This window comes from Prunus persica, chromosome G1 (genome assembly GCF_000346465.2).
Source record: "Prunus persica cultivar Lovell chromosome G1, Prunus_persica_NCBIv2, whole genome shotgun sequence".
NCBI classification, from domain to species: Eukaryota; Viridiplantae; Streptophyta; class Magnoliopsida; order Rosales; family Rosaceae; genus Prunus; species Prunus persica.
In genome coordinates, this window is record NC_034009.1 from 12118741 (window position 1) to 12143605 (window position 24865).

At 36.6% G+C, this 24865-nt stretch overlaps 4 protein-coding genes across 7 annotated transcripts; 2 read left to right on the forward strand and 2 right to left on the reverse strand.

Annotated features, from left to right (window-relative positions):
- LOC18788222 (uncharacterized GPI-anchored protein At3g06035) lies at window positions 3593-5524 on the forward strand. 2 transcript variants are annotated; one of them, XM_020554167.1, is made up of 2 exons: window positions 3593-3929; window positions 4630-5524. In XM_020554167.1, exons 1-2 carry the CDS (start codon window positions 3848-3850, stop codon window positions 5157-5159), a joined length of 612 nt encoding a protein of 203 aa, XP_020409756.1. In that variant the 5' UTR covers window positions 3593-3847; the 3' UTR covers window positions 5160-5524. The 2 variants fall into 2 exon arrangements, with proteins under 2 accessions (XP_020409756.1, XP_007223465.1); XM_007223403.2 differs by having other exon boundaries at window positions 3607-3929; window positions 4633-5524.
- LOC18789901 (peroxisomal adenine nucleotide carrier 1) lies at window positions 5943-9440 on the reverse strand. Its single transcript, XM_007222627.2, has 5 exons — window positions 9037-9440; window positions 7895-8126; window positions 7526-7672; window positions 6798-6958; window positions 5943-6646 (listed from the first exon to the last, which is right to left on the reverse strand). The coding sequence occupies exons 1-5, from the start codon at window positions 9177-9179 to the stop codon at window positions 6358-6360; spliced, it is 972 nt and encodes a 323-aa protein (XP_007222689.1). The 5' UTR covers window positions 9180-9440; the 3' UTR covers window positions 5943-6357.
- Window positions 10056-14991, forward strand: LOC18789173 (mitogen-activated protein kinase kinase kinase NPK1). 3 transcript variants are annotated; one of them, XM_020556103.1, is made up of 17 exons: window positions 10056-10622; window positions 10698-10739; window positions 11064-11129; window positions 11213-11323; window positions 11405-11485; window positions 11597-11674; window positions 11762-11844; window positions 12273-12354; window positions 12480-12580; window positions 12676-12715; window positions 12957-13016; window positions 13134-13180; window positions 13280-13490; window positions 13577-13810; window positions 13942-14267; window positions 14351-14418; window positions 14538-14991. In XM_020556103.1, the coding sequence occupies exons 1-17, from the start codon at window positions 10320-10322 to the stop codon at window positions 14639-14641; spliced, it is 2037 nt and encodes a 678-aa protein (XP_020411692.1). In that variant the 5' UTR covers window positions 10056-10319; the 3' UTR covers window positions 14642-14991. The 3 variants fall into 3 exon arrangements, with proteins under 3 accessions (XP_020411692.1, XP_020411690.1, XP_020411691.1); XM_020556101.1 differs by having other exon boundaries at window positions 10057-10622; window positions 13259-13490; XM_020556102.1 differs by having other exon boundaries at window positions 10057-10622; window positions 13277-13490.
- On the reverse strand, window positions 22942-24634 carry LOC18792062 (protein FANTASTIC FOUR 3). Its single transcript, XM_007227261.2, has one exon. It carries the CDS (start codon window positions 24175-24177, stop codon window positions 23110-23112), a length of 1068 nt encoding a protein of 355 aa, XP_007227323.1. The 5' UTR covers window positions 24178-24634; the 3' UTR covers window positions 22942-23109.

A 24865-nucleotide genomic window follows, 5' to 3' on the forward strand; every position in this document is an offset into this window, starting at 1 on the left:
GAACACATAATCCAAAAATGTCACATTAGAAGTTGCAACGCATTCTTCTATTTTTCGTGAGTGATACTTTCCCCCAAACTGAACTGGAGTCCCTTTCCCATATGAAAGATTTTGAACTAGTGCAAAAATGCAATGAAATCTGGAGCTGAAATTTTGTGAGAAAAATTAGGTATTAGACATAACTATATCTACTAATTAGTATTTGAGACAAACAATATTTTTATTTGGGTTTTAATACCTAGGAATGAAATTTTGTTTTGAATTTGACTAAAGAGGAGGCCCAGATTCATGGGCCCATCTTATATTAATCATTGAGAAGACAATTATACCTTTTTTGTTTAAAGGATTCATTGGTCTCCCTTTTTTTATCAGATTAGATCTCTCTCTCTTCGCAGCAATGACGACCACAGCCTTCACCTGTGATGGAATTCTCAAGCTGCTCATCCCTTTGCCCTTCATCGGCAACTCCAAGATCTTCTAGCTCAAGATGAAGAGTGATTACGATCGCTATCTTGCTGAGTTCAATATCGAAGTGTTTCTATGAGGTATTTAAGGAGGATCCATTAGGTAATTGTCGAACCAATTTATTTAAGCCTGATGAGTGCATTGCCCTTGGCACCTCTGGTGGGAAAGGTAAACTAACCAAGCTATGCTTGTAATACTAGTTAATGCCATATTAGATTGTAAAAGTAATGTGGATCTAAGCTTTTCTTCTGATAATTGCTTTTTATGTTATTTAATACTGTCAGATTCCACTGTCTTTGCTTATGTGTTATCGGAATTGAATAGGCGGCAAAATTACGGCCTGGATATGTTCATGTTGTCAGTGGATAAGGGCATTACTGGCTACAGGGATGATTCTCTTGAGGCCGTCAAAAGAAATGAAATCCATATGTACATGTGCCTTATATGTACATGTCTGCCTCCATCTAGTACGAGGCCTTTTCGGAGTTCACTGACTTCAGAGTCGTGGGAACTCCAAAGTTAAGCGAGTTGGGGCTAGAACAATCCTAGGATGGGTGACATACTGGGAAGTTACTCGTGAGTTCCTAGAAACAAAACCGTGAGGGCAGAGGGGGGCTCAAAGTGGACAATATCGTATTACGGTGGAGCCGATCCAGGGATGTAACATGTATATATGCACAAAAAATTAAGATTGTGTATATAAAAAATTTGAAATATCTTTTAATATTTAAAAAATATATATATTAAGAGTTTGTTGATATGGAATACCTTATACTAAATTATGCATGAACCACGCATGCTTTAAGTCCCAACAAGTCTCATTATGATCACTCTTCCTATATTTAATTAGGGCTCAACCGAAGAAGTTCATCTTACTTCTTTTCATGTTACTTCAAATATTGATCAAGGCTGTATACTGACCTAATACTTAATTACCTGAAAAGATATTTTGAAGATAAAATTTCAAAATGTGACCTTACTTTCTAAGGCCCTTGAATGAACTCCCCAAGATTATTACTTTCTAGGGGTGGATGTAGTCCGGTCTGGTCTAGTCCGATTTTCACCTCACATCGGAATTGGAACTGGTACTATTCAACTGCTGAGATTTGGTTCAGTTTTGATAAAATCAAATTTATGAAACTAGCCGGTGTGGTTTAAATTGATTCTAGTATGATTTCTAATGTTTTTGGTTTCAGACTGGATATTTATTTATATATTTTTTAAATTATTATTTTAACAAATTTCAACTAAAATTTTATTTTTTGTGACTTAAAAAATTAAAAATTAAAAATTTTCATGTAAAGAGAGATGATTGGGCCTAGAAAAGAAATGTGCTTTGAAGTTGGGCTTGGGGAAACATTACTTATGGGATTAAAAATTTAGCATTGGACTTAAATAATTATACAGAAATCGGTTTGAACCAATCCGATCTGGTTCGATGCAGATTTGTTGACTTTTTAGTCAACACAGTTTTCCCCCCCTTTTTTTCCATCCAGTGCGGCTCGATGTCCATGTTTTCTAGTCTCAATGTCCACCCCTACTCACACATTAAGGTGTCATGAGAGTTCGAACATATGAGCACTGGTCTGCAAATCAAAGCCTTTTTTTACTAGTTTGACCTATTAAAGAACTTCCCATAATTTTCAAACCTAAAATTAATAAATTAATGTTACAAGACACAAATAGAATTGGAAGTTGACATTGCCACACAGCTAGCATGACTTTTAACATATAATAATTAAGCAAAATTGTAGCAATGGTCCCTGGACTTAGACCAAACTTTACTTTTCGTCCTTCCCATTGTTTTGTTGTTACCGTGGTACTTCAATTAGCTCTCATGTTGCATCATTGCTTTTTCCATCAACTTAGTTAAATTTTCTGTCAAAATTAAAGACAAATTGGGAAATTCATAAATAAATAAATAAATATATATCTCTCTCTCTCCTCCCCAACTCTGCGCTCTCCCACTTTCCCGACGATTTCTTTTTCCTCCATTCCCATGACTACTACTTGCAAGCTCCAACCCTCAAACCTATCCTAGAGCCACCTTTTACCCTAGCTTGCAACCCTAGCACCCACGAATCCAGAACCCCAACCCCAATCGCTTTTTTTGTTCCCGGGGGGGGGGGGGCGCGCGGTGGGAGGGGGAGAGGAGAGGAAGAGGATGGGTTCTGTGTGTCTGGAGTAAGTGGCGATTTTCTCAGCATCCTCATTTCTTGAATTCCAAAGCTTGCTTGAAATTTTGCAAGTTTGCAAATTTACAAGGGCAAATGGATCTCAAAGCCGTGCATGTCTTAAACATTCCTAGTCTCCACGAAATCACAGGTTGTCCATTCTTCATGCTTGGCTCAAGGTGATAACCATTCCATCAAATTGCTTTGAATTATATATAATAGAAAAAGAAAAAAAAGAAAGTGGTTTTGATCTTGATCTTGTGTTTTGTGAATAGGTCTGAAGGATGAAGCTGAGGAGAGAGAGAGAGAGAGAGAAAGAGAAGAAAACCGCAAGGGGGATGGGTTTTGTGTGTCTGGGTTTGTGTGAGAGAGAAAGAGAGAGAGATGGAGAAATTGAGGAAGAAGAAAATGGCCGGAGAAAGGGAGAAGAAGAAAATCGCAGAGATGAGATTTTTTTTTAATGAAAAAATTTGTTTGAAAATACATTTTTGCCCATGCCAAATAGAACTTGTCTATGTCACGTCATTATTTTTAACTGAAAAATTGACTGAGATGATGGAAAGGACAATATCTGAAAATGGAGGCATAATTAAAGTACCACGGTAACAACAAAACAATAAGAGGGATGAAAAATAAAGTTTGGTCTTAGTCTAGGACCATTGCTACAATTTAACCTAGTAATTATGACACTCATAAATCATAATTTAAAATGTTAATTTTAGTTAGAGAAATAAAGTTAGAGCCAAAGATGATTTCCTAATGAAATTTACAACATTTTCATTCACTATTCATTTTTAACACAAATGTTATGTTGTAATAGTTCTTTAAAAGGTGATAATCTTGTTTTTACTAGTTTTTAACTAACCCTGCCTGTATTACAAATTCAATGGTTGTTTTGGTTTTTGATATTCACTTTCAATTAATCTTAGATAACTTCAACTATATTTCACCTTGTTAAGTTTTTTATATAAAAAAAACTTGCACCAAACAAAAGAAGAAAAAAAAAAAACTAAAAATTCGAATGGTTTCTTTTGACCACGAAGGCTTACCAGAAACGTTGTCGTCCCGTTCAGTTAGGACATCTTCGTCAAAGGGGCTTCTAGTCCAGCTTCTACTTAAAGCAACAGCACATATTTATTAACTAAAACTAATCCTCACCTCACCAGAAATTATTCACCAGCTCAACCCATTCTGCTGCTTCACCGACAATGGCGTCTCTGCTGCGTCTTCTTCTTCCGCTGTTCCTTTCCTGCGTTGTTTTGTTCAGCCACCAAGTCAAGTGCGATGGAGGTAAAGTTTTCTTTTTTAAGCATCCATCCATTTGCGATCTTCTAAAACAGCCTAAATCTTGAGACTTTATAACAATGGAGTATCTACATGCTACTGAGTGTTATGCATTCTCTTTCTATGTTTTTACATTTATGATTCTGTTTCTATTTTGGGTTTGTTGCTAATTTATCAAAATGTCTTAAAAATAGAAACCCATCTCAGATGAGATCTGATTTAGATAAAGTATGGAAAGTGCCTCTTAGCTAGGATCTTGTGGATTTAGTTTTTGGAAAATGGGTAGATTGTAATCTGTCCACTTTTGCTTGAAATCTTCTTGCAGCTATAATCAACACTCTGCATCTCCCAGAATAAGTCTGTGATATGTATATGATTTTTATTTTTTATTTTTTTAGGAAGACTCAGCAAAAATTCTTATTTTGCTACGTTGTTTCTAGTTTTTAAGAAGTTCCATGAACTCAGGGAACACATACTTTGGGCAAATTTTATACAAGACTGCTTGTTGAAAAGACAGAGTGGAATTAGAACAACAACAGAACCAATACATTGCTAGCCTAACCCAAAAGTTAACTCTCAAATCTAAGTTGATATGTTGCCGCATGATTGTCTAGTCTACTGGGAGTGTTGATATTTGGAAGTACTTATCTCTCTTTTGACTTTTACATCCTGACAATGAGTTTTTCCATCTCTCTCCTTTTTCCTGTAGATGAGGAAGATAGTCTTCTTCGAGGCATCAACGGCTATCGGGCTTCCACCTTGAACTTGACAATCCTTACAAAGAACGCCAATGCAGAGTGCCTTGCCGATGAGATAGCTGAGCAATTAAAAAATCAACCCTGCACAAACACCACAGGCGCCAACACTGTACCAGGCACTGAACCTCAGTTTTCTGACTATCCGAAACTTTTAGCCAAATGCCATTTGAATGTCTCTAACACAAGAGATGGGGTCATAATGCCTGCTTGCGTTCCCAGCCTGGTTCCTAGTCTGGTCCTTACCAACTTCACTGAGTCTCAGTACTCTGAGAGTCTTAATGACACCAAGTTTACAGGAATTGGAATTGGCTCTGAAGATAATTGGATTGTTGTTGTTTTGACCACCAACACACCAGATGGAAGCTTTACGAATGCACAAGGGTCACAAGATGAAGAAGAATCTGCGAGTTCAGTTCCGAAGATTAGTTTGGTTCCCTACTTGCTATGTTTGCTGATGGGTTTTATCTTCCATTTGTAAACCAAGAGGATCACCATACACTTTATTTGCTCAGGCAATTTCTGTCTTTGTTGAGAGACCTCAGTCGAAGGATGCTATAAAACAAGTTCTCTGTTTTTCCCACATAGGAGAGACATGAATATCCAATCAGAGCTGCTTTTTTTTTTCTTTTTCTTTTTTCGGTGGAAATAATTTCATTCTTGCATAACTTGATGTGTCTTGTTGTAACTGATAGTAGATTGTTGAACAGATATATCACCATTGTTTTTGAGCTTTCAACTTCAGAAGTTTTGTGATATGAGTGGGAAAAGAACACGTCAACTGTTTCGTTCTCTGTACTGTACTGATCAGTAATTAAATAAAGATTTGCATTACGTTATTCTATATATCAAGTCTCAACCTTACGGTTAGGATGAAAATTTTCACAACATGACATGGTACTACGATTCCACCAGCATGAAGTTACTTATAAATCCAAAGAAACTTATTTCCAAGAATAAAATTACAAACTTAATAAAATATTAATTTTACCCAACTTAATCATTAGAAGGAACATATGCAAGGTGCTTCCTTCCTATCTCTTCCTCAATAGAGTATCCCCTCGTTTTTCCTGGAACCTGTAGTGCATTTGAAAATACCCCCATTGACTAATTACCAAAAATGAAAAAACTGTTCCGTTGATCAATTTCAGGACTGGCCCTGAGACTTCGGAGTTTTATAAAGTTTTACTCATAGAGGGCAAAGCCCAAACAAATACACAAACAAGCCGAAAGGCTAGAACAAAGAGCAAAGAACAAAACCACAGGCCTAAAAGAAGCATTTGATATTAATCTGAATGTCCTTGGGTCTATGTCCTACAGCTCATGTCATGGCATGTTCAAAGATTCATAAATGGGAATCACAATCCCTATCATTTATTGACTGAAAGTAATAATTCCAATTAAAGGTTCATAACATGCTGCTAGTAGTAGATACACAAAATTCTGCTTCAAGATTAATAAAGGAACCATGTCAATCTTACCATTTTTCTGACAACCGAAGTGAACAGGATGACGAACAAAAACAAAATATACACGAAAGAAAAAAAAAAAAAAAAAAAAAAAAAAACCTCGTCTCTAATCCATATGTTCCTTGTTCATTTGAAACTAAACTTTTCCAGCATCCACCAGCATTATTGCGTCTGATATGTAAAACTCCAATTTTCCCTTTCATCGCTAATTCAAGCACTCTTTAATCTGCTCTTGTTGAGGAAAAAAAACCTCCTCAGAGCAAGCAATAGGACCCAGGTGGTCTTTGTGATCTTTTCCTTTATCATCAAAAGCAATGCCGAGCTTAGCACAGTTTTTAGTATCTGGGCCTGTAATCCCTTGAAGAAACCCAATAGACCCTCTTTTTTCCAAATGGCAAAAAATGCACCTGAAATTGTCTTTTTGGATTTTTTCGATCCGTTTTGAGCTTCCTTGTTACCTTCTTCATCTTCTTCTGCTGCTTGAATCATGACCTTGCACCTGTGGCAGTTCATAACCCAATTTTACCACCAAAAACCAGATATGAATACACGTGCTAAATTTAAAAACATGTTTTTGCTATTTTTTCGTGAAAGAATAATAATAAATTATGTGTGCTGAACAGAGAAGATTGATAGAATTGACTATCCACCTGATGGCTGGGTAAGTCAAGCAGGATGCAATACACTTTGAGACAGCACCCAATACAAAAGCAGAGAAGGCAGAAAGAGCTTCTGGAGATGACTCTGTACCTGTTCTTTTGCTCAGCTGCCCCCTCAACAGTCTTTGTTTCAGCTGATCAAATACAGTGTACTGTACAATAGAGCAGCTCAAGATTCAACTTAAGTTGTCTTTTTCTTGCAAACTAAATATTTGAACTTTTCAGATGCAACATGTGCATAGAGAGGAAAATGGGGCTGCTAAACATCTTGCTAATGTGGGCCATGATTTGGCTTTAGGTTTGCATGTTTTCTATCTATTCCTGCCTCTCTTTTTAACGTTTTGGCAGATGATAGATTAGGCTTAGCTCAAGTCAGGGATGTTCCTTTGTTACTTTCTTTTTGTTTGTTTGGGCTTCAGCTTACCCCTTCACCAAATAAAATAAAATATTTTGCATACATTTGAAAAATTAATATAGAAAATCTCAGTAAAGAGCCATGCGTAGCATTTTTAGCATCTACAGTTATATTGTTGATAATGCAACCCAAAGTCTACTTAAAAAAACTATATAATAAAAAATAAAAATAATAAAAAACAGATCATCCTAAAATAACCTCAACAATTTTAAATCCAAACAAAACCAAGTAGATGATACATGTGAGCCATAAACATAGTAGCCTGTATACGGTATATGGTACACTAGAGTACACACTCAAGTACCTGGATAGATGGGTTAGATGTCAAAAGAAGAGATATACCAAGACCGTCAAATGCCTCAGTCCAAGTTCCCTCTGAAAGAGTCTTCCAGAGTCCTTTGGATTTCCCAAACTCACTTGTCTGCATCTTTGAGGATGCTGTATCCAAGGGCTGCAAGTAAAATTCAGAAACTCGATTATCTTATAGTAAGGACTAAAATTAGTAACTGAAAACCATAAGAGATAATGAAGAAGATATAGATGGGATATGTGGGCTTTAGTATAAATTTATTTTTGATAGCATACGGTTTGGAAAAGGTCTATTGATTCTACATGGCTCTTGACTAACAAGCATTCCTTTACTAAGGGAAAACATTGTTTTTGTATCACTCACCTGTGTCACTATCACTGTGCAAGCCCCGGCAGCGGCTGCAATTATCAAGTTTGCTTTAGTTCCCATGGTTTTATTTCCACTTTTCTCCAAGTATAACCTCTTAAAAAAACTGTATCCATAGAAGTACATGAACTGTGAAATAAAGGACTGGAAGTTCTTTGTCCCAAGGCCCTGGTATAAAGAAAGCACCTGACGGGTAGAAATTGCTTCCCATAAAACATCAGAAATGTTCCTGCAAATGCCAGAGAAATTCAAATTTTTTAAAAGTAATTTCTCAGGTGAATGTTGCCTTATGAATCATTGGAAATAGCAGTTGTCACAATTTCTTTTGACATATTTTGTTGCTGTAAAACAAGAGCTGACTTTCAACAAAGAATATTCTGAAGCATTGGAAAAACTACCAATGGTGAATCAAGTTTCCTTCTATACTAAGAGATATACAAGAATACTGTCAGGTGTTAACTTATATACCAAATAACACTACGCTAAATAACAGAAGAAACGAGAAAGAACTTCTTCGGTGATGAGCTGGATCAAACAAGTTTAATCACAACTAGCTAGCTTTAGTTCATGGAATTTTATCTCATTTATCTTATTGAGGGCTTACCTGGATCATAATGAAAGAGACTAAAAGATAACATTTTGGAGGAATAGAAGAACACTGTTTAAGCATAATAAATAAGCAATTGTATAGGCTCATAGGAGATCTTATGTGAATAATCTTTTGGGACATTGGACATACGGAGAGCAATAAATGAAAATTCGAGTTTGGTTTTCATCTTAATTTAGCATTATATAACACTTTTGACTTAATTTGTAGATGCTTAGGGGTTGCTGACAACTCTACAAAACACCTACATCTATGCTCTAAGAGTCTAATTATAGTAAATGACTAAGCGAAAAGCTTAGAACTTTGAACATGCCGGCCAATAAGGTAAATTGCAATTACATTCCCATTAGAATTTGCAATATGGGCAACACTAAGCTCAAGTGATAGAAACAATTATACCCAAATTACCATAAATGAAAACCCAGAAAAGAACTAGAGTGAAAAAAAAAAACAAAACAAAAACAAAATGGGAAGAAAAAGAAGATTATTTATCAAACACAATTATGTGGAACGCAGAGGCTGAAAAATCAACCTGTACTTCTGCTGATGGTGAGCTCGGACTTCAGCTTGATACTTGGTCTTGCAGGTATCAAGTGGGTACAAGATGGTGGTGCTAACCAAAGCTCCAATGGCCCCTGATGTTGCCTCTGCTACAGATTCAAGATCAAAGCCCATCTTCTATCTCTCTCTTAAGTTGGCCTTTCAAAAAAACAGAGAGAATTTGGTTTTGAGGGAATGAAGAAGAGAAGAAGGCTATGATTTGTGAGTGAAAAAGGCTGAGGTAATGCAATTCATGAGGAGCTGGGTAGGTCCATAATATGGTATGGTGTGCTTTCAGTTAGTAAGCAACTGAAAGTGACGCAGAGAGGGAGAGAGAGACCAATCGGGACGGGTTGCTCGTAGTTTGTGTATCTTCTTGGGAATCGGAAACGTGAACACTCTTCTTTCTCATTGTCTCTTTGCTTTTAGGACCCGTTTTACAAACGGGTGGATGGATGCCCGAAAAGCCTATTTGGGTTACAAGATGTTCATGAACTTCCCTTATTTACCTTAGGAAGATGTTAATTCTTTTTCCTTTTCTTTTGTCAGATTGGAAGATGTTATTCACACTTCCAAAATGTCATATAGTCAAAACAATTCTCTTTAGAACCTACTTGTTATAGGTGGCTCCCAAAATGCACATTACTTTTGGTTTAATAGTAGTTTTTATATTTTGTTGAAAGATGTTCTGAATTCAAATTTCATAAACGAGATAAAGAAACGAAATAGACGACAAAGAAGTACATAATGATATTCAAAAAGCGCTTGTAACGTCTTAATACCTTTTATCTGATTATACCTTTATTTGAACAACATATTAATTTTGGTAAGTGAAAGGTATTACTCAAAACACAAAGCTATAAAGTTTCATGCTCGTTCTTCTATCACAAGGCTATCTGTGCTGGTTTTTAGTTTGATATGTCAGCTTTCAAAAATTAGGGCCGCCCAAAAATAAAATAGGACAAAGAGGGCCCAATATGTTAACAATCCCTTTTTGTTGGGTGAAAATGAAATAGTCTTCTTTAAAGTTAGGGCCAATTATAGATCCCAAAACAAAAACTCACAACGTCATCGTTTGGTTTTTCTATTTTTATAATTTTTTGAATTACAGATCCCCCTAGCCTTTTCCCTCCATTCAAATTTTTCACTCTCCTGCTTCCCCACACAGAGTGACAGGCAACCCTCAACGGCCCTAAATCAATAGTAGAAGAATCGAATGAACCTCAAGAAACCCTAACATCTCTGGTCGTACAGCTCCACCACCGAGCCCCAAAGATGCAAGACTTCGTTGACTTGTTACGCGAGTCCCTGGTGCGGACCCAGCGCCGGGAGGACGGAGGAGGCGGACGAGGCGGAGGAGGGTTCGGTGACCTGGTAGGGAAGATCGGCTCCAGCATCCGAAAATCACGAATCGGGTTGTTCTCCAAGTCTCCGGTTCGTGCTCTTCCTCCGGCTGCTTCGAAAGATGACGCGCAGCCGATTCGGTGGCGCAAGGGCGAGTTGATTGGGTCCGGTGCGTTCGGTCGGGTCTATATGGGGATGAATCTTGACTCCGGAGAGCTTATAGCCGTGAAACAGGTCTGCCTATTACTTAATTTCGGGATTGGATTTGGTGTTTTGATATTTTTGGTACTGATTTTGTGCTTGTTACAGGTGTTGATTGCGGCAAATAGTGCTTCAAAGGAGAAGACACAGGCATGATTCTGATTTTGCATAAATTTCATTTCTTTTTGTAGAAGTTTTAATTTTGGATTATAGTATTTGTTATTCTTGTTGGATATTGCATAGTATGCATTTGGAATCACAAAAATTTGATAATTCATTGAATGAAATAGGCATTTTGATGATAGAGCTTGTATTCTTCTTGGTGTACCTGCAATTAATATATGCCCTCATTTGTGGATACTATGAAAATGTTAGTAAAATGAAGGATGTAAGTTTAGTTGTGAAATAATGTTACAAATTTTCAGTTTGAAACTAAGTGATTGCAGTTTTGTTTTTCTAATGTGATGAAATCAGGCTCATATTCGAGAGTTGGAGGAGGAAGTGAAGCTTCTTAAGAATCTTTCACATCCAAACATTGTTGTGAGTATGATTTTCTGCTTTCTTTTATGGAAGTGATGGTGATTATTTACTGTCTTACTGTTCCGATGTTGTTGTTCTCTTAGAGATATCTGGGGACTGCTAGAGAGGATGATTCATTGAATATTCTGTTGGAATTCGTGCCTGGTGGATCCATATCTTCTCTCTTGGGGAAATTTGGATCATTTCCCGAGTCTGTAAGTAATTGTAACTTCTAAACAATTGACCTCTGGCGTTTGGGATGTCAATTTTACATCTAGAAAATGTTTCCTGTATAGGTTATCAGAATGTACACAAAGCAGCTGTTATTGGGTCTTGAATATCTTCACAAGAATGGAATTATGCATAGGGACATCAAGGTACCTCCCCATTCCCACTATTTAATGTTAATTTAGAGTATAAACTGACCTCTCTCTCTCTCTCTCTCTCTCTCTCTCTCTCTCTCACTTATTTATGGGCGTGCTTCATAGGGTGCAAACATCCTTGTTGATAATAAGGGGTGCATTAAGCTTGCAGACTTTGGTGCATCGAAGAAAGTTGTTGAACTGGTAATGACATTTCTATTATGTGCTATTGATAATTGAATTGATTAGTTTTTTCATGCACATCACTAGTTCTTTTAATTGTTAATACAGGCTACCATAAATGGTGCGAAGTCAATGAAGGGTACGCCATACTGGATGGCTCCCGAAGTTATTCTCCAGACTGGCCATAGCTTGTAAGGACGATTACTCACTCTTATGCTGAGGATGTTCACATTATTCCCAGTTCCCAGTTATACCTTGATACATGTTTATCAGAAGTTTTTTTTATTATCTATTTTTTAATTTTTTAATAATTTAAATTTGAAGTAGCTCTATTAAATTTAAGAGAGTTGACTATTTTGTATAGTTTGATTGGTTTTAGATGTATATATTGACTAGATAAGGTATACTGGTGCTAAGTTTTTGTATTAAGTCCATTTACACGAGAAGACTACAATATTTAGCACATTTCTCATCCTAATCTCTTATTAGAAGCATGTATCAGATGTTCTTCTGCATTGAATGATGTGATTCCTCTTTCTTAGTGAAGGGAAACTGTTTGAACCCATCTACTCTTTATTTCTGATGCTTGGACCTTATTAGTTTTGAATATGGTTTTTAGCTCTGCTGACATATGGAGTGTTGGATGTACTGTGATTGAGATGGCTACAGGGAAGCCTCCATGGAGCCAACAGTATCAGGAGGTAGCACTTCAAGCTGTTTTTCCCAACTACTAGTTTGATTATTCTGTTTAACATGACTAATATTTTTAATTTAATGTGGTTTCCCCCAAGAGGTTGCAGACTAAGATAAGGGTTTTCCTTTTCAGGTTGCTGCTCTCTTCCATATTGGAACAACAAAATCTCATCCACCCATCCCCGAACATCTCTCCGCTGAGGCAAAGGACTTTCTGTTAAAATGTCTAGAGAAGTAAGACTATGATTTCTACTTTTCCCTACTTTCTAACAAATGTCAGTAAGTTATACTTTTTTCCTCAACTCTTACCCCCAATAATGTGGTGGCAGGGAACCTAATTTAAGGTGTGCTGCGTCAGAGTTAGTGCAGGTAATTTTGAATGGCAGATTATGTTGCTTGCATATTGTTCATAGTGTAACCAGGAATGAATCGTACATGCATGCGATTGCATCATAGGTTTTAATTCTAGATATTTGACTTGGTAGTTCATTTTCTAAGGGCAGGAAAAGAAAAACAATAAAATCGTGTTTGTCAAAAAGCACGCGCATCTGTGATGGTCTATTTTCTTTTATTTATTTATTCATGGGAAATTTCTGTTGGTCATGTGCAGCATCCATTTGTCACTGGGGATTATCAGGAACCTCGTCCAGTAATTCGCACTTCATTTATGGTCAGTATAATTGATTTTAATTTTATTGTCTCAACTGTTCTATCTGTTTGATCATTATCATTTTCAATAGTCAGTAACGACCAAACCAAAAAATAGTTAACGGATGAGTTTTATCAGGAAGCTGGAAATGAGACGGCAACACCTGGGACAGATCTTAAGAACTTGTAAGTCTTATCAATTTATGCTTTTGGAATTATTACTGGTTGACACTCTTGCCTCTTCAAACTATATCAACACTTCAGCATGAACCCTTCGATCAGAAGGTCTACCTGTGCAGGCTTGAAGGATATTTGTGATATGGGTACTGTAAGGTGCTCAACTGTATATCCAGGGAGTTTTTCAGGGGGGCGCTCCCGTTGGGGAGCAACCAATAATGATGATGACGACATGTGTCAGATTGATGATAAGGATGACATTATGCTTGGTTCATTTGCAAAATTCAAATCTGTGGTTGGACCTGACGATTTAAACAAGGTATTGAACTTTTTTTCTTTTCCTTCTAGATCATTCAGAATGTAATTAGCTTGAATTGTGATGAATGTTTTGCTTATTTGAAATAGAGTTTCAATCCCATGTGTGAACCAACTGACGACTGGCCACGCAAGTTTGATGAAAGTCTGGAATTGGAGAGAAGTGGAATTAACTTCTCCCCTTGTCAAACGATACACGAGGCTTATGGAACCACTGGAGCATCTGATAAGGTGGAGAGTGAATTCACATTTCCTTGTGGGCCATCAGCTGAGGATGATGAGGAAGTTACAGAGTCAAAAATAAGAGCCTTCCTGGATGAAAAGGTACTTTTTTGTGCACACCAAAATTTTTGCCGTATAAATTAATAGTGAAATCCTTTAGCAATGCCAATGTTTTCTCAGAGTTTGTCTAATAAAGTTTAACGCTTTAAACTTGCTCCATGAAACTACATCAGGCATTAGATCTGAAGAAGCTGCAAACACCTCTATATGAAGAGTTCTTTAGCTCAATGAATGGAGTTGGTCCTCCAGGTGCAATTGGAAATGCAGATTGTGTTCGTGTTTCAAATAATCTGAATTTACCTCCTAAAAGTAAGTCACCCAGTCGCGCACCTAGTAGAAGATTCTCTACAGCAGTTGATGCTGCAGTCCCTGGGAAAAATATAAAAAATGTATCAAATACCAGTGGTGTGCACAGTCGAATCTTACATGAAATTCAGCCACCTCAGCATAGTGAATGGAAACAGCTTCCTGATGATCAGAAAGAATCATTTAGTCTAAGGTTTGTCTTTGGTGTTTGATGCTTTCAATAGCTTATGTCCTGCACTCTTCTGTGTAACTTGATGGAGATCGTTTTAATTTCAGCGCAAGCTTTTCTGAGAGGCAAAGGAAGTGGAAAGAGGAGCTTGATCAAGAGCTGGAGAGGAAGCGAGGCAAGTTTTATTGTATAATTTTTCATTCTGGCAGGATTAAGACCTTGTCTTTGTAAACTTTGGTTTGAAAAGTACACGATTTTTAGTATATATGATCTAATGGAACCTACATGATGCAGAGATGATGCGGCAGGCTGGTTTGGGAACGAATTCACCATCCCCAAACAATCGAATTCTAAGTCGACAAAGAGAGCGGCTACAGGCGGTTTTCCCTGGAAAATGAAGTTTTTGTATGTACCTCACTTGTATCTATTTTACCGTGGTATAGAAATAAGTTATGTTCTTTCCGTTGGGAGCCTCCGGTATGCACCTGGTGAGGATGCGGTCCATTAATACATGTGCCGCCGTTGCCATAGCAGGCTGTGCAACCTGTTGCCTGCTGCATCATGTCTCGCAGCTCAGCCAGAAAATGTCACATTACCAGTGATGATATATGTATTATTTTAATATATTGTGGCCTATATGTATCTTATTGCGGGATATGAGACATGAAGTACTTGAGTTTGTGTGAATTATATACTTTGAAATATATAGTAATGTGCTGCAGATAACGGTTCTAGCACACATTCTCTCTCTCTCTCTCTCTCTCTCTCTCTCTCTCTCTCTCTCTCTCTCTCTCTTACATTCCTTTATTTTGTTTGGAACAGAACTACCATTTTAGGGGAAGTAGGTGTCTGTTTATACATTAGAACTTCATATATATGCTTAAGAAAATAAAAATTAGCTTCTTGGATCAATTCGTGAAATGAGTGGTGTATAGGAATTTAGTAGATGTTTAGTTACACCTTACAGTTTTAGCTCATGGCTGTTTACTGTGAAAAGGGGAGAGGAAAGGGGAAAAATGAATTTCAGAGATATCGGGGCTGCGAGCGATCAGCTTGTTTAGTAAACAAACTGAGCCCAAGCCTCGGATTGGGTTGTGCTTGAGGCCTAACAGCAGAAGTTTGTATGGCTTTGGTTCATGAGCCTTGAGCTATAAAGTTGACTTTTCTATATTTTGATTATAAAAGAAAGGGCTTCTTGGATATGGGTCATTTTCATTTACATATAATGGATGCAGGACACTAATGGGACTCTCTTCAATTGCAGTCCTCCCAATCAATTGTATGGCCAGGTAAGCAAACCTTGTAGCCACCATATTCGAGACATTTTTATTATTATAAACATATGTGTTTTACCTGACATTGAGGTGCATCCAATATGTGCTTTACCTAGTACTGAGGTGCATCAAATATGTACTATACCTATTAGATAGGTATATCAAGTTCAATGGTTAGTAGGGTACTGTACCTGGAGCATAGGAATTTGCACAAATCAAGCACAAGAAAAAAGTGAAGGTCCGACATTTACATTCAAAATGTAATTATTCCTTTAATTACATCATCAAATCTAATTATTAATTACCTATAAATTCTCATCTTACCCATTTTAGATAGTAGGGATATAATAGGAACAAAAAATTTAAATACAAATTATTTAAATACAAAAGATTGAGTCAGCATGTCACAAATGGAATGTAATCTACATGACAAACTAGTCAAAGAACTTGTATCAACAAACAATAATTCGAGGACTAGATCCAACTATTAGTTGAATTTTTGGACCTCTATCAACTTTTTTATTATAAATAAAATAAAATAAAATAAAAAAACCATCCCAGCAGACCTCCATGTCCAGGCATTTGATATGGACCTATCAAATTCTTACGCTTATTCTTTGGGTCCATGCACGTTTTATGAAATGGGGATAGCACTATTTTTCTATACCTAGTCAATCACTGTATGTTATGGTTGATAACTTTTCCACGTGATAGACTATGATTGGCCGAGAATAGCGAAACAGTGTTATCCCCATTTCATACAAGTTTTTTTGCCATGCACGACATTCTTTGGGTAATGAGAGAGTTTTGTCACCCACTGCCTTAAAGATAAATCCGAGATATGTGTAATCACTCCTAAATCATAGAACGAACCCTTAAATACTTGCAATCACCTGTAAATCATAAGCGAGTGTTTATCCGCATGTAAAAACTATAAGCCTAAATAATCTGATTGCTGTTTCTGTGACTTAAATGTTTCATGTTTGTCATGCGTTTAGAAAGTGAAAAACATGTTACAATTGAAGTAGTACTCAAGAACGAGCCTTTACTTATATTTGCAAAAATCTTCAACCCTTCTACTAGGAAAACTTATTAGGTCGTTTAAAACCTGTGTTGAGATGAAAATCATTGTTGCTTTCCTTTATTTACTGTTGATGTCAAAGAATCAAGGGTTCGGTGAGGAATCATAAATGTGGGTAATGGAGAAACATAAACCCCGCTGCATTGTCCTAATTGCTTCCTAACTCATGTATGAAATAGACCATTGGACCCCTACCTCACCATGATTTTCCCTCAGAAAGATCATAAAAAATCTTTGAAAGTTCCTTTTGTTCCCCAGACAAATCATAGCAAATTGGTAGGTGAGTCAAAAGAAGGAAAAGCTTAAAGTCTCCATTTTTCTCAATCTTTTTGAATATTGCATGGGAGAAAGCTTTTTGGCTCACGGAAAGAGCTTGGTGGAAAAGCAAAGTTCTTGAATTAGGGGCTGAATTTTTTGAATGATTCTAAGGGTCTACAGACCATGAAAAGATGTTTGTGTCTGTCTCGGATGAGGTGGGCATTCTTTTTCTTTCTCCTTTTCTAGTAATTAAAAAATTGATAACTTCTTGACGTGAAAGACCATGATTGTGGAAGATCAACAAGATGATTACATAAAAATATCATGTGAAAATAACACAAAATAAAGATTTATTACTTGTCTTGCAGACACAAAAAAGGAAGAGAAAAAGGTTGTTACTTGTTACATTCAATCAACTTTCCTCTTAAAACAAAAGGGTGTCAATTTATTGCTTTTTTTGTTGTCGAAAATTGATTGGAAAATAAGTTTGTCATGTCCCCATGCAGCCCAAATGACAAAGAATAGGGTACAGTTTGGTGGGTTATCTGGTGAGATTGGACCATTTTGAGCTGTGAATTTCGAATTGTCTTTAATTAGCAAAAACCAGCGGTAGGGGCCAACCCACATTTATAATTTTTCATAAGAATCTAACAAGATTCTCATGAATATACTTCAAGTCCAAGATTATAGGTGAGGTAGGTATCTGTGTCTTTTTTACTCTCCTCTCACCCTTCCAAAGCAATCTCACCCTCACTTGTTTTTATTATTATTATTATTTTATTATGGGGAGTTTAAGGACACAAAAGGAAAGAGACAATAAATACATGCACCAAGGGTCCAAAGGGTATCGAAAGGGTATGAAGTGGTTCAAATTTTTACGTGTGGACTTTAGCACTCACACCCACATAGAGAATGTGTTTGCCAATATATATGTTTTTCAAACCACAAGAATTGTGAGGATTTGATGATCTTCAAGTTTGTAAAATTAATGAGTATGTTGTTTGTTGTGTGATGTATGTGTGTGGGAGGAAAATAGTATGTATATGCTCCTTTTTGGTGGCGACTGTTGTTGCTGCGAGTCCATGCCTTATCCATGTGCGTGGAAAGTTAGTGTATGAGAGGAAAAGAGGTCCTCAAACTTAAATTTCAAGTCAATTATTTGAAATCTTTGATGGGTTTATAAGATTCTTTCTTATCAAGATTCAGTTGTCAAACTGACTCTGAATCTAAACCATTCATTGTGACGAAAAAAACTTACATATATCAAGGATGTCATTATAGTGGTATATCCCAAATCAATCACGCATTGCATACATTACATACTAGTTTCTCTCGATCGTGACACTTTATTGTATTCCTTTTCGATTAAGAAAAATAAATTTGGATAGTTTAATAAGATACTTCTAATTGTTTATAATGAGGGACACGCGGTTTTATCCATAACCAAATTAGCCTATATTGGTCAATTTTTCTGTGGTGTACCCTTTTGGGCTGCTAGCTTTATATATATATATTCGTTCCAAGGTAGGGTGGATATGGTAGTGGGGTCTGAAGAAGTATGATGGGAAGCTTTTTGTATTGGTGGTGGTTCCTTTTGTTGGTGACGCCATGGCTGGCTGGACCCATAAAGAATGAGACTTTCCCTTTTTTACCCAACATTTAAACATTATGTGTACTGTGTACATACATTTCTTTATTTCATATTTATATTTTTATCATATATGATGGTGTGAAACATGATGGAAAATGAGAGGGAAAAAGAGAATTGATATGTCATGAATTAAAACATGAATATTGGTTTGAGAGAAGAAAAATTAGAAAATATAAAAAAATTACTAAATACACAATATTCATTTAAGATATGGGCTTAACCAAGTTGGCTAGATTGCAGATGTTCTAGCTTCCCATTCTGCACTCTAGTTCGAATCCCCCTTTTCATAATTTAAATTAAATTAAAATAAAATGTCGTTTGTATATAAAAAAAAAAAAAACAACATGCATCTAAACCTTGATGCATTTGTTGGTGCCTAATTATTGAGGATAGAAAAAGCAAACTCTTGCCTGAAGTATACTAGGGCAAAATTAATTCTTTATCATTGGAGCTTTAAGTTTACATTATTTTATTTTTGTTGGATTTTTGACAAAGTTCTTGTTGAGTGGACTACACTCCCACATGAATGGATAAGGTTAATATTAGGAGAGAAATCTCATCATATATGATGACAACACTTCTTGGAAAATAAAGTTAAATTGATCGCACAAAATTAATTTGAAAAGCATGCATGATATATGGGTGAACTTTTTCCATATAAAGAATTGCATAAATTCAAAAGACTTCCCAATTGGGATCCAAGAGTGCATGATCATGAAACCAACCCACCTAAGTAATGTATGAAAAAGTTTTAAAGGTTCTTAAGAAGGTGTATTATTACAAAGAAGATGATGGAACTTCTATATATATCTTGGCTTTTTTGTTTCTTTTTTGGTTATGTTTATTTTTTGTTTTGGGTTCTTTTACATTCTATATCGTGGCTTTACATGAATGATACAAAAAAAACTTTTGAGTGCTTAACTACCAAGAAATTATATAAAGCTCCTTTCTTAAAGAGATTCAACATGCAAAACCCAATATAAATACACCTTTGGCGTTTCACCAAATGTCCACACACATACACTTTTACACATATGGAGCAACATTATTGTCTTCTATTTGCCTCATGGATCAGATTCAGATCAAACCAAATGGCTTTTCCATGCATACACCATATGTCAGGTACTTGCAAATTATTAATCCACTAGCTAGTACTATATATAAAAGGAGGATATTATTCCAAACCACCCAAAATGGCCTTCAAAAAGAAAATGATTCTAAAAGGAAAAATGTATATACCAAAGATTTTGGGGGCAATCAAATCAAAATCAAATGATGTAACAATTGAAACTTTTCGAATCATCATTCTAGCTACCAAATTTCAGAAGTTGTCACACTTTCACCACGTTTCTGTCCTCCGCTCAACATTTAGGGATTTGGAGTTGATTGTAACCTAATATGACTTGATTGTAACCTAATATGAATTACAAGGATACAATTGTGAGTTTTTAAATTGTATGGACGACATTGAAAACCCTAACAACCTAAAATGGACTTAAAATGTAATATGGCCAACTTCCAATTTCGATTGTCTTTTTTTTCTTTTTAACACAATTTCGACTATCCTTTTGTGAGAATGTGAAGGTAAAAAGTCCCACATTGGAAAGTTAGAAAACCTTGCAAGGGCTTATAAGGAGTTGGGTTACTCCCCTATTGCCAATTGATTTTAGGGTGGAACCTCAACTTCCTTCATGGTATCAGAGCAGGTTGCCCACATGTGAAAGTCCAACAACTAAAAGTTTCACATTTAAAAGTTACTCTTATCAATTGAATTTGGAGTGAAACCTCAATTTAATTCACCTTTTATTTGGTGGGGACTTTGTTCCTTCTCAGAATGACCCCAGTTCATGTGGATATGAAAGATTTTGCGCTACAATTTCTGTTTCCGGCACGTGGTTCTCATTTGGAAGTATTATATACAAGTTTTCGGACATAAACTAAAGTTTCTTAAAACGTATGATCTTGTTTAACGTATATATATACATGCGTCATAAGCAAAGACTTTTCGTATTTATTTATCCATTTATTGCTTTTCAATCCATTTCTGTGCTAGCTGTGCTCACTCTGAAATTACCAAAGTAAATTATCAAAGGAGCTCTCAGCTAGGACTTGTAGACAAGATCATATAGCTTTTCATGGTTGGCTGCAGAGTCTATAAGAAAATGAATGATAACACCTACAATTACTACAGTCACGTGATCTGTGGTCAATTCGTGACCAAAGATTGGCCAGGGTTGTCTTATATTGAGGTTTTCTAGTAGTACATCTTGCATCCTCATCAGTACTGTTAAATTTTGTTTTTCACTGTTTCATCATCATCAATTCTATATGGCAATGGAAATTTGTTTGATTATTTCAGCAAATTTATAAAATGCAGTTAATTATTATAGCTATTACAGAAAATATAAGGTTCTAATTATATTGCAGCTGGTTTCCCATAGCTATAAGAGAGGAAAGACTAATCAATCAAAAAAAAGAAAAAAGAGGAGAGACTCTATATAATCTCGCACACACACACACATTTCTGGTGAAGTCTTTTACTCACACTGCCTATGCAGCTTAATTATCATCATGGTATGTTTTTTTTTTTGAAGTTTAGCCAATAAATATCATTACACAGTTGTGCAAAACGAAGAAAGCATCAAATATATGTACTTGTCGGTTATCAATGTCTGATCAAAGATGATTAAAGTGGAGGTTGAAAATTCAAGACAGAAAGCATGCAGACAATTGAGATCAGTTCTAAACTCGTTATCCTATCTAGTATCCTAATGAATGGTTGCCCTAACTCCACGATCAGACATTGCCATCCTCTAATCTATAGGGAATGTACTTTTATTGCATGTGACAGTTTTAAGGGCACTAAAAGAAAAAGGCACTGTCGGCACAGGCCAACTGAGTTAATTGTAATTAGCTCTTGTTGAAAGATTTCGTTGATAATGACTCTACAAAAGTTGATAAATTAAGAGCTCCAGGTCATTGTGGGCTAACTATATATTATAAAAATAGTCAAAAAGGACAACCGAAAGTTATAGTCCAGACGACATTTAATGACTATTTTGTATAGTGACATTCAGTCTCCATCATTTTTTACATGAGGTTATAATTGAGACTCGAAACGGTTAAATGTTGTGAATGTGTATGGCTATAAGGGTTGTTGATGATAAGTCGATAACATGTTTCAATGGTGGTGAGAGCACAGTACGTACATAGAGATGAAGAAAGAGGATTTTGTAGTTATTAATAACTTTCAAATTAAAATGTAGGGCGGTGTGCATGTTGGGGTAGCATGAGATGAGACCCCCCCTACATATATAGAGCTCCGTAAGGTACCCGCCAGCAGGCTCTGCAGCCCACTTGCAGTACTATTTACCTTTCCTTCTGTGTATCTTTGTGTTTCATAAATTCAGATGGCCTTGTGGAAGATTTTGGTTCAGAGTCGCAGATATTTTGGTCCCAAAAGCATGGACGGTAAATGATACGGAATCCATATTACTTTTAGAGAGTTAATGTGTCCCACATACGCATGTACGGCATGTTTCCCTTCTTGTATTACTCTTGATGCTATATATGGTCATTAACGCAAGTAGAAAAAGGCCAGACGTCATATTCCAAAGTCGAAATTGCCCATGGAATAAAAGACGAACATGTACAACTATGTAAAAAACATGCAAAATATATTTATATATTTATATATTCACCCGTGAGCTAGCTACATGGCAGCTGTGTGTATCAGCACGAAATTTGTCTTTTGTTATTAGCTTAGTTTGATATACATTGTTAACTTATTTTTCGAGCTTTTGAGATCTAGTGGTCGTCTAACATTGTATCAAAGCTCTAATTCCGAGAGGTCCTAGCATGCCTTGTAATGTATGTGTCTCGGACCACAGATGCATATGGGATCAGTGTGTTAGGATAGACAAGTAGTGGAATTGCTGAAAAAGAGGGACAAGATTGGAGAGAATTCAAGTTTTTTTCTTAACCCTAAGGCTAGCTAACTACAGACAATACAAATAGATGCTTCTTGTAGATGTGAGATTTCATCACTGTAAGTTTTAAAATGATCAACTACTTAAAAGCAGCTAGACTGTCGTGATTTGACTCATCTCCCTACTGGTATGTTTCCTACCCGTATATGGGGCCCACCCAAATCTCACCTGATTATTGCCAAAGTGTCTTTTGCAGGAGATTTACACAGTGAGTGAGCTATAGCTAGTTCCACATTTTATGGATGGATCAGTTATATCATTCCATTTTAATCCTCTCATTTTAATTGATTTGATTAGTGCCATATGTTGTTTCCACTATATTAAACTATAAAATTAATTTCATTTTAAATAAAATGGTTTAAGCAAAGTTTGGTCATCTGTTGTCTGCTGTTGTCTGTGTTCATTGTGAGACTGAGATTGAGAGAGAGAGAGAGAGAGAGAGAGAGAGAGAGTAACGATATTAACTACCTACCACAAGCATACATTATGAACTAGGGGAATTTTGCAGAATAAAAAGGGGCAAAAAGAGACAAACACAAACACAAAATGGAGAAATTCTGATAACAGCTGAAGAGATCCAATATTATAATTAATTAGAGCTTTAATAAGAGACTTAAGTAGCCACCCAAAAAGGCTCCCAGTTTAATAACCCTTTCTTCTCATGCTCACCACCTTCTTTGCACCTGCTTGGCCTTCCAAACTTGTCCATTCCTTCTTCACCCCCAACCTTCAAACTATTGCCATCCACCTCCTCAGCCTCAATCAAACACATACATTTTTCTCCTTCGTCATCATCACCTTCTAATTGTTCTACAAAATCTTCTTCTTTATTTTCTCCCACTACTTCTTGGTCTTGCTGTTCTGCTTCTTCTTCTTCTTCTTCCTCACTCCTGTCATTTTCACATCCTTCATTGTCATCTTGAGTGGCAAGTTCTTCGGAGTCAAAATTAGGAGCAAAGTGTTTTGAAAAGCATAATCGAAGGCGGCCATTGCTCCTTTCAGCTTGGAAACATGATTTAGTAGTTGGGGCCTTGACAGCCTTCATTATGAGCCTCCCATCTTCCCTGTGGGGTCTAACCTGGATAGAATCCGAGCCGCTTATCGTTGTCAAGGGAGGTGGAAAGCTATGAACAACATTACCCTTCTTTCCACCCGAAAATTGCCGCTGTTTTTGTTGCTCCCTTGGCATCACATTCTTGCCTTTTGCTTCTGCCTCAGAATCTGATGAGAAAATGTTGGCTTCTGTGATGATGGTGCCAGTCTCACTGCCCAGGTCCTCAGTGCACAATTCCAAGCTCTTCTCAGTCAGCTTAGTAGCTGATGGGGTCTTATAAACCTGTGGAGGGAGGTACATATTTTCTTTGTCCTCCTTATGAGGGCCTTGCTGTGAGAGATTGGAGACCGCTTGGAGGAAGCTCCAGCCACCCAAGTCAGAGGTTTTGGAGGTGGCCTTGTTGTTGTCATGGACATCAACAGGCTTATTGATGCAGGGCTCCTCATAATGGCATTTCTCTTCCCTTGGCTCTTCTATATAGTTAGCCTCTGGAAACCAAGATTTAACTCCAGGATTTGGGGAGAAGTGATGAGCTACTGGTGCAGAAAACTTTAGCCTTAGTGTCCTTGGCTCCACAAGATGAGAGTCTAGGCATGACTGCAAACCTTGACACACAATTGTCGCCATGTAAAATTAGAAATGGGGAGTTAAAAATTTGGTAGAAAAAAGGAATGAAAGGAGAGAGGGGAAGACAAAGAATGGAGATGGGTTTCTTGGGGTTAGAATGAAAAAGGGTCTCGCTGTTTTTGTGATGTTTGAGAAACAGGGGAAAAGCAGAGGACTCTGTTTTGCTGGTTAGAATGGAGAGGTTCTTGTGTTGTTGAATTGTTTGGAGAGGGAGAGAGAGAGAGAGAAGAAGAAGAAGAAGAAGAAGAAGAAGAAGAAGACGAGAGGAGGAAGGGGAAGGGGATTGAGCATGAGTGATGGGAGGGGTGTGGGGTGGGTATTTGTAGTCCTCCAAAGTGGAAGGCATATAGCTTTGAGGGGAGAGAGGTAGGCAGGGGGGCCTTTTTACACCACTTGAATTATACAATTCTTAGTATGGTACAAACTACAACTAGAAATGAAAAAGAATTTTTATTTTTATTTTTTAAGTGAAAAAAAGGCCCTATTATGTTTTTTTTAAATTTAAAAAACCCCCAAAAGAAAACCCCTATTAAGTTTTTTCTTTCTTTCTTTAATTTTGAGTTAATTTGGAGAATTTGAATTTGAGCAAAAGAAAAGTACAAGATTATTTTCTAAAATCTCATGTGGACAGAAATTGGGTCTAATAAGAATGTCTTTATATGCGCTTACATGAATGTAGTTAAAGAGA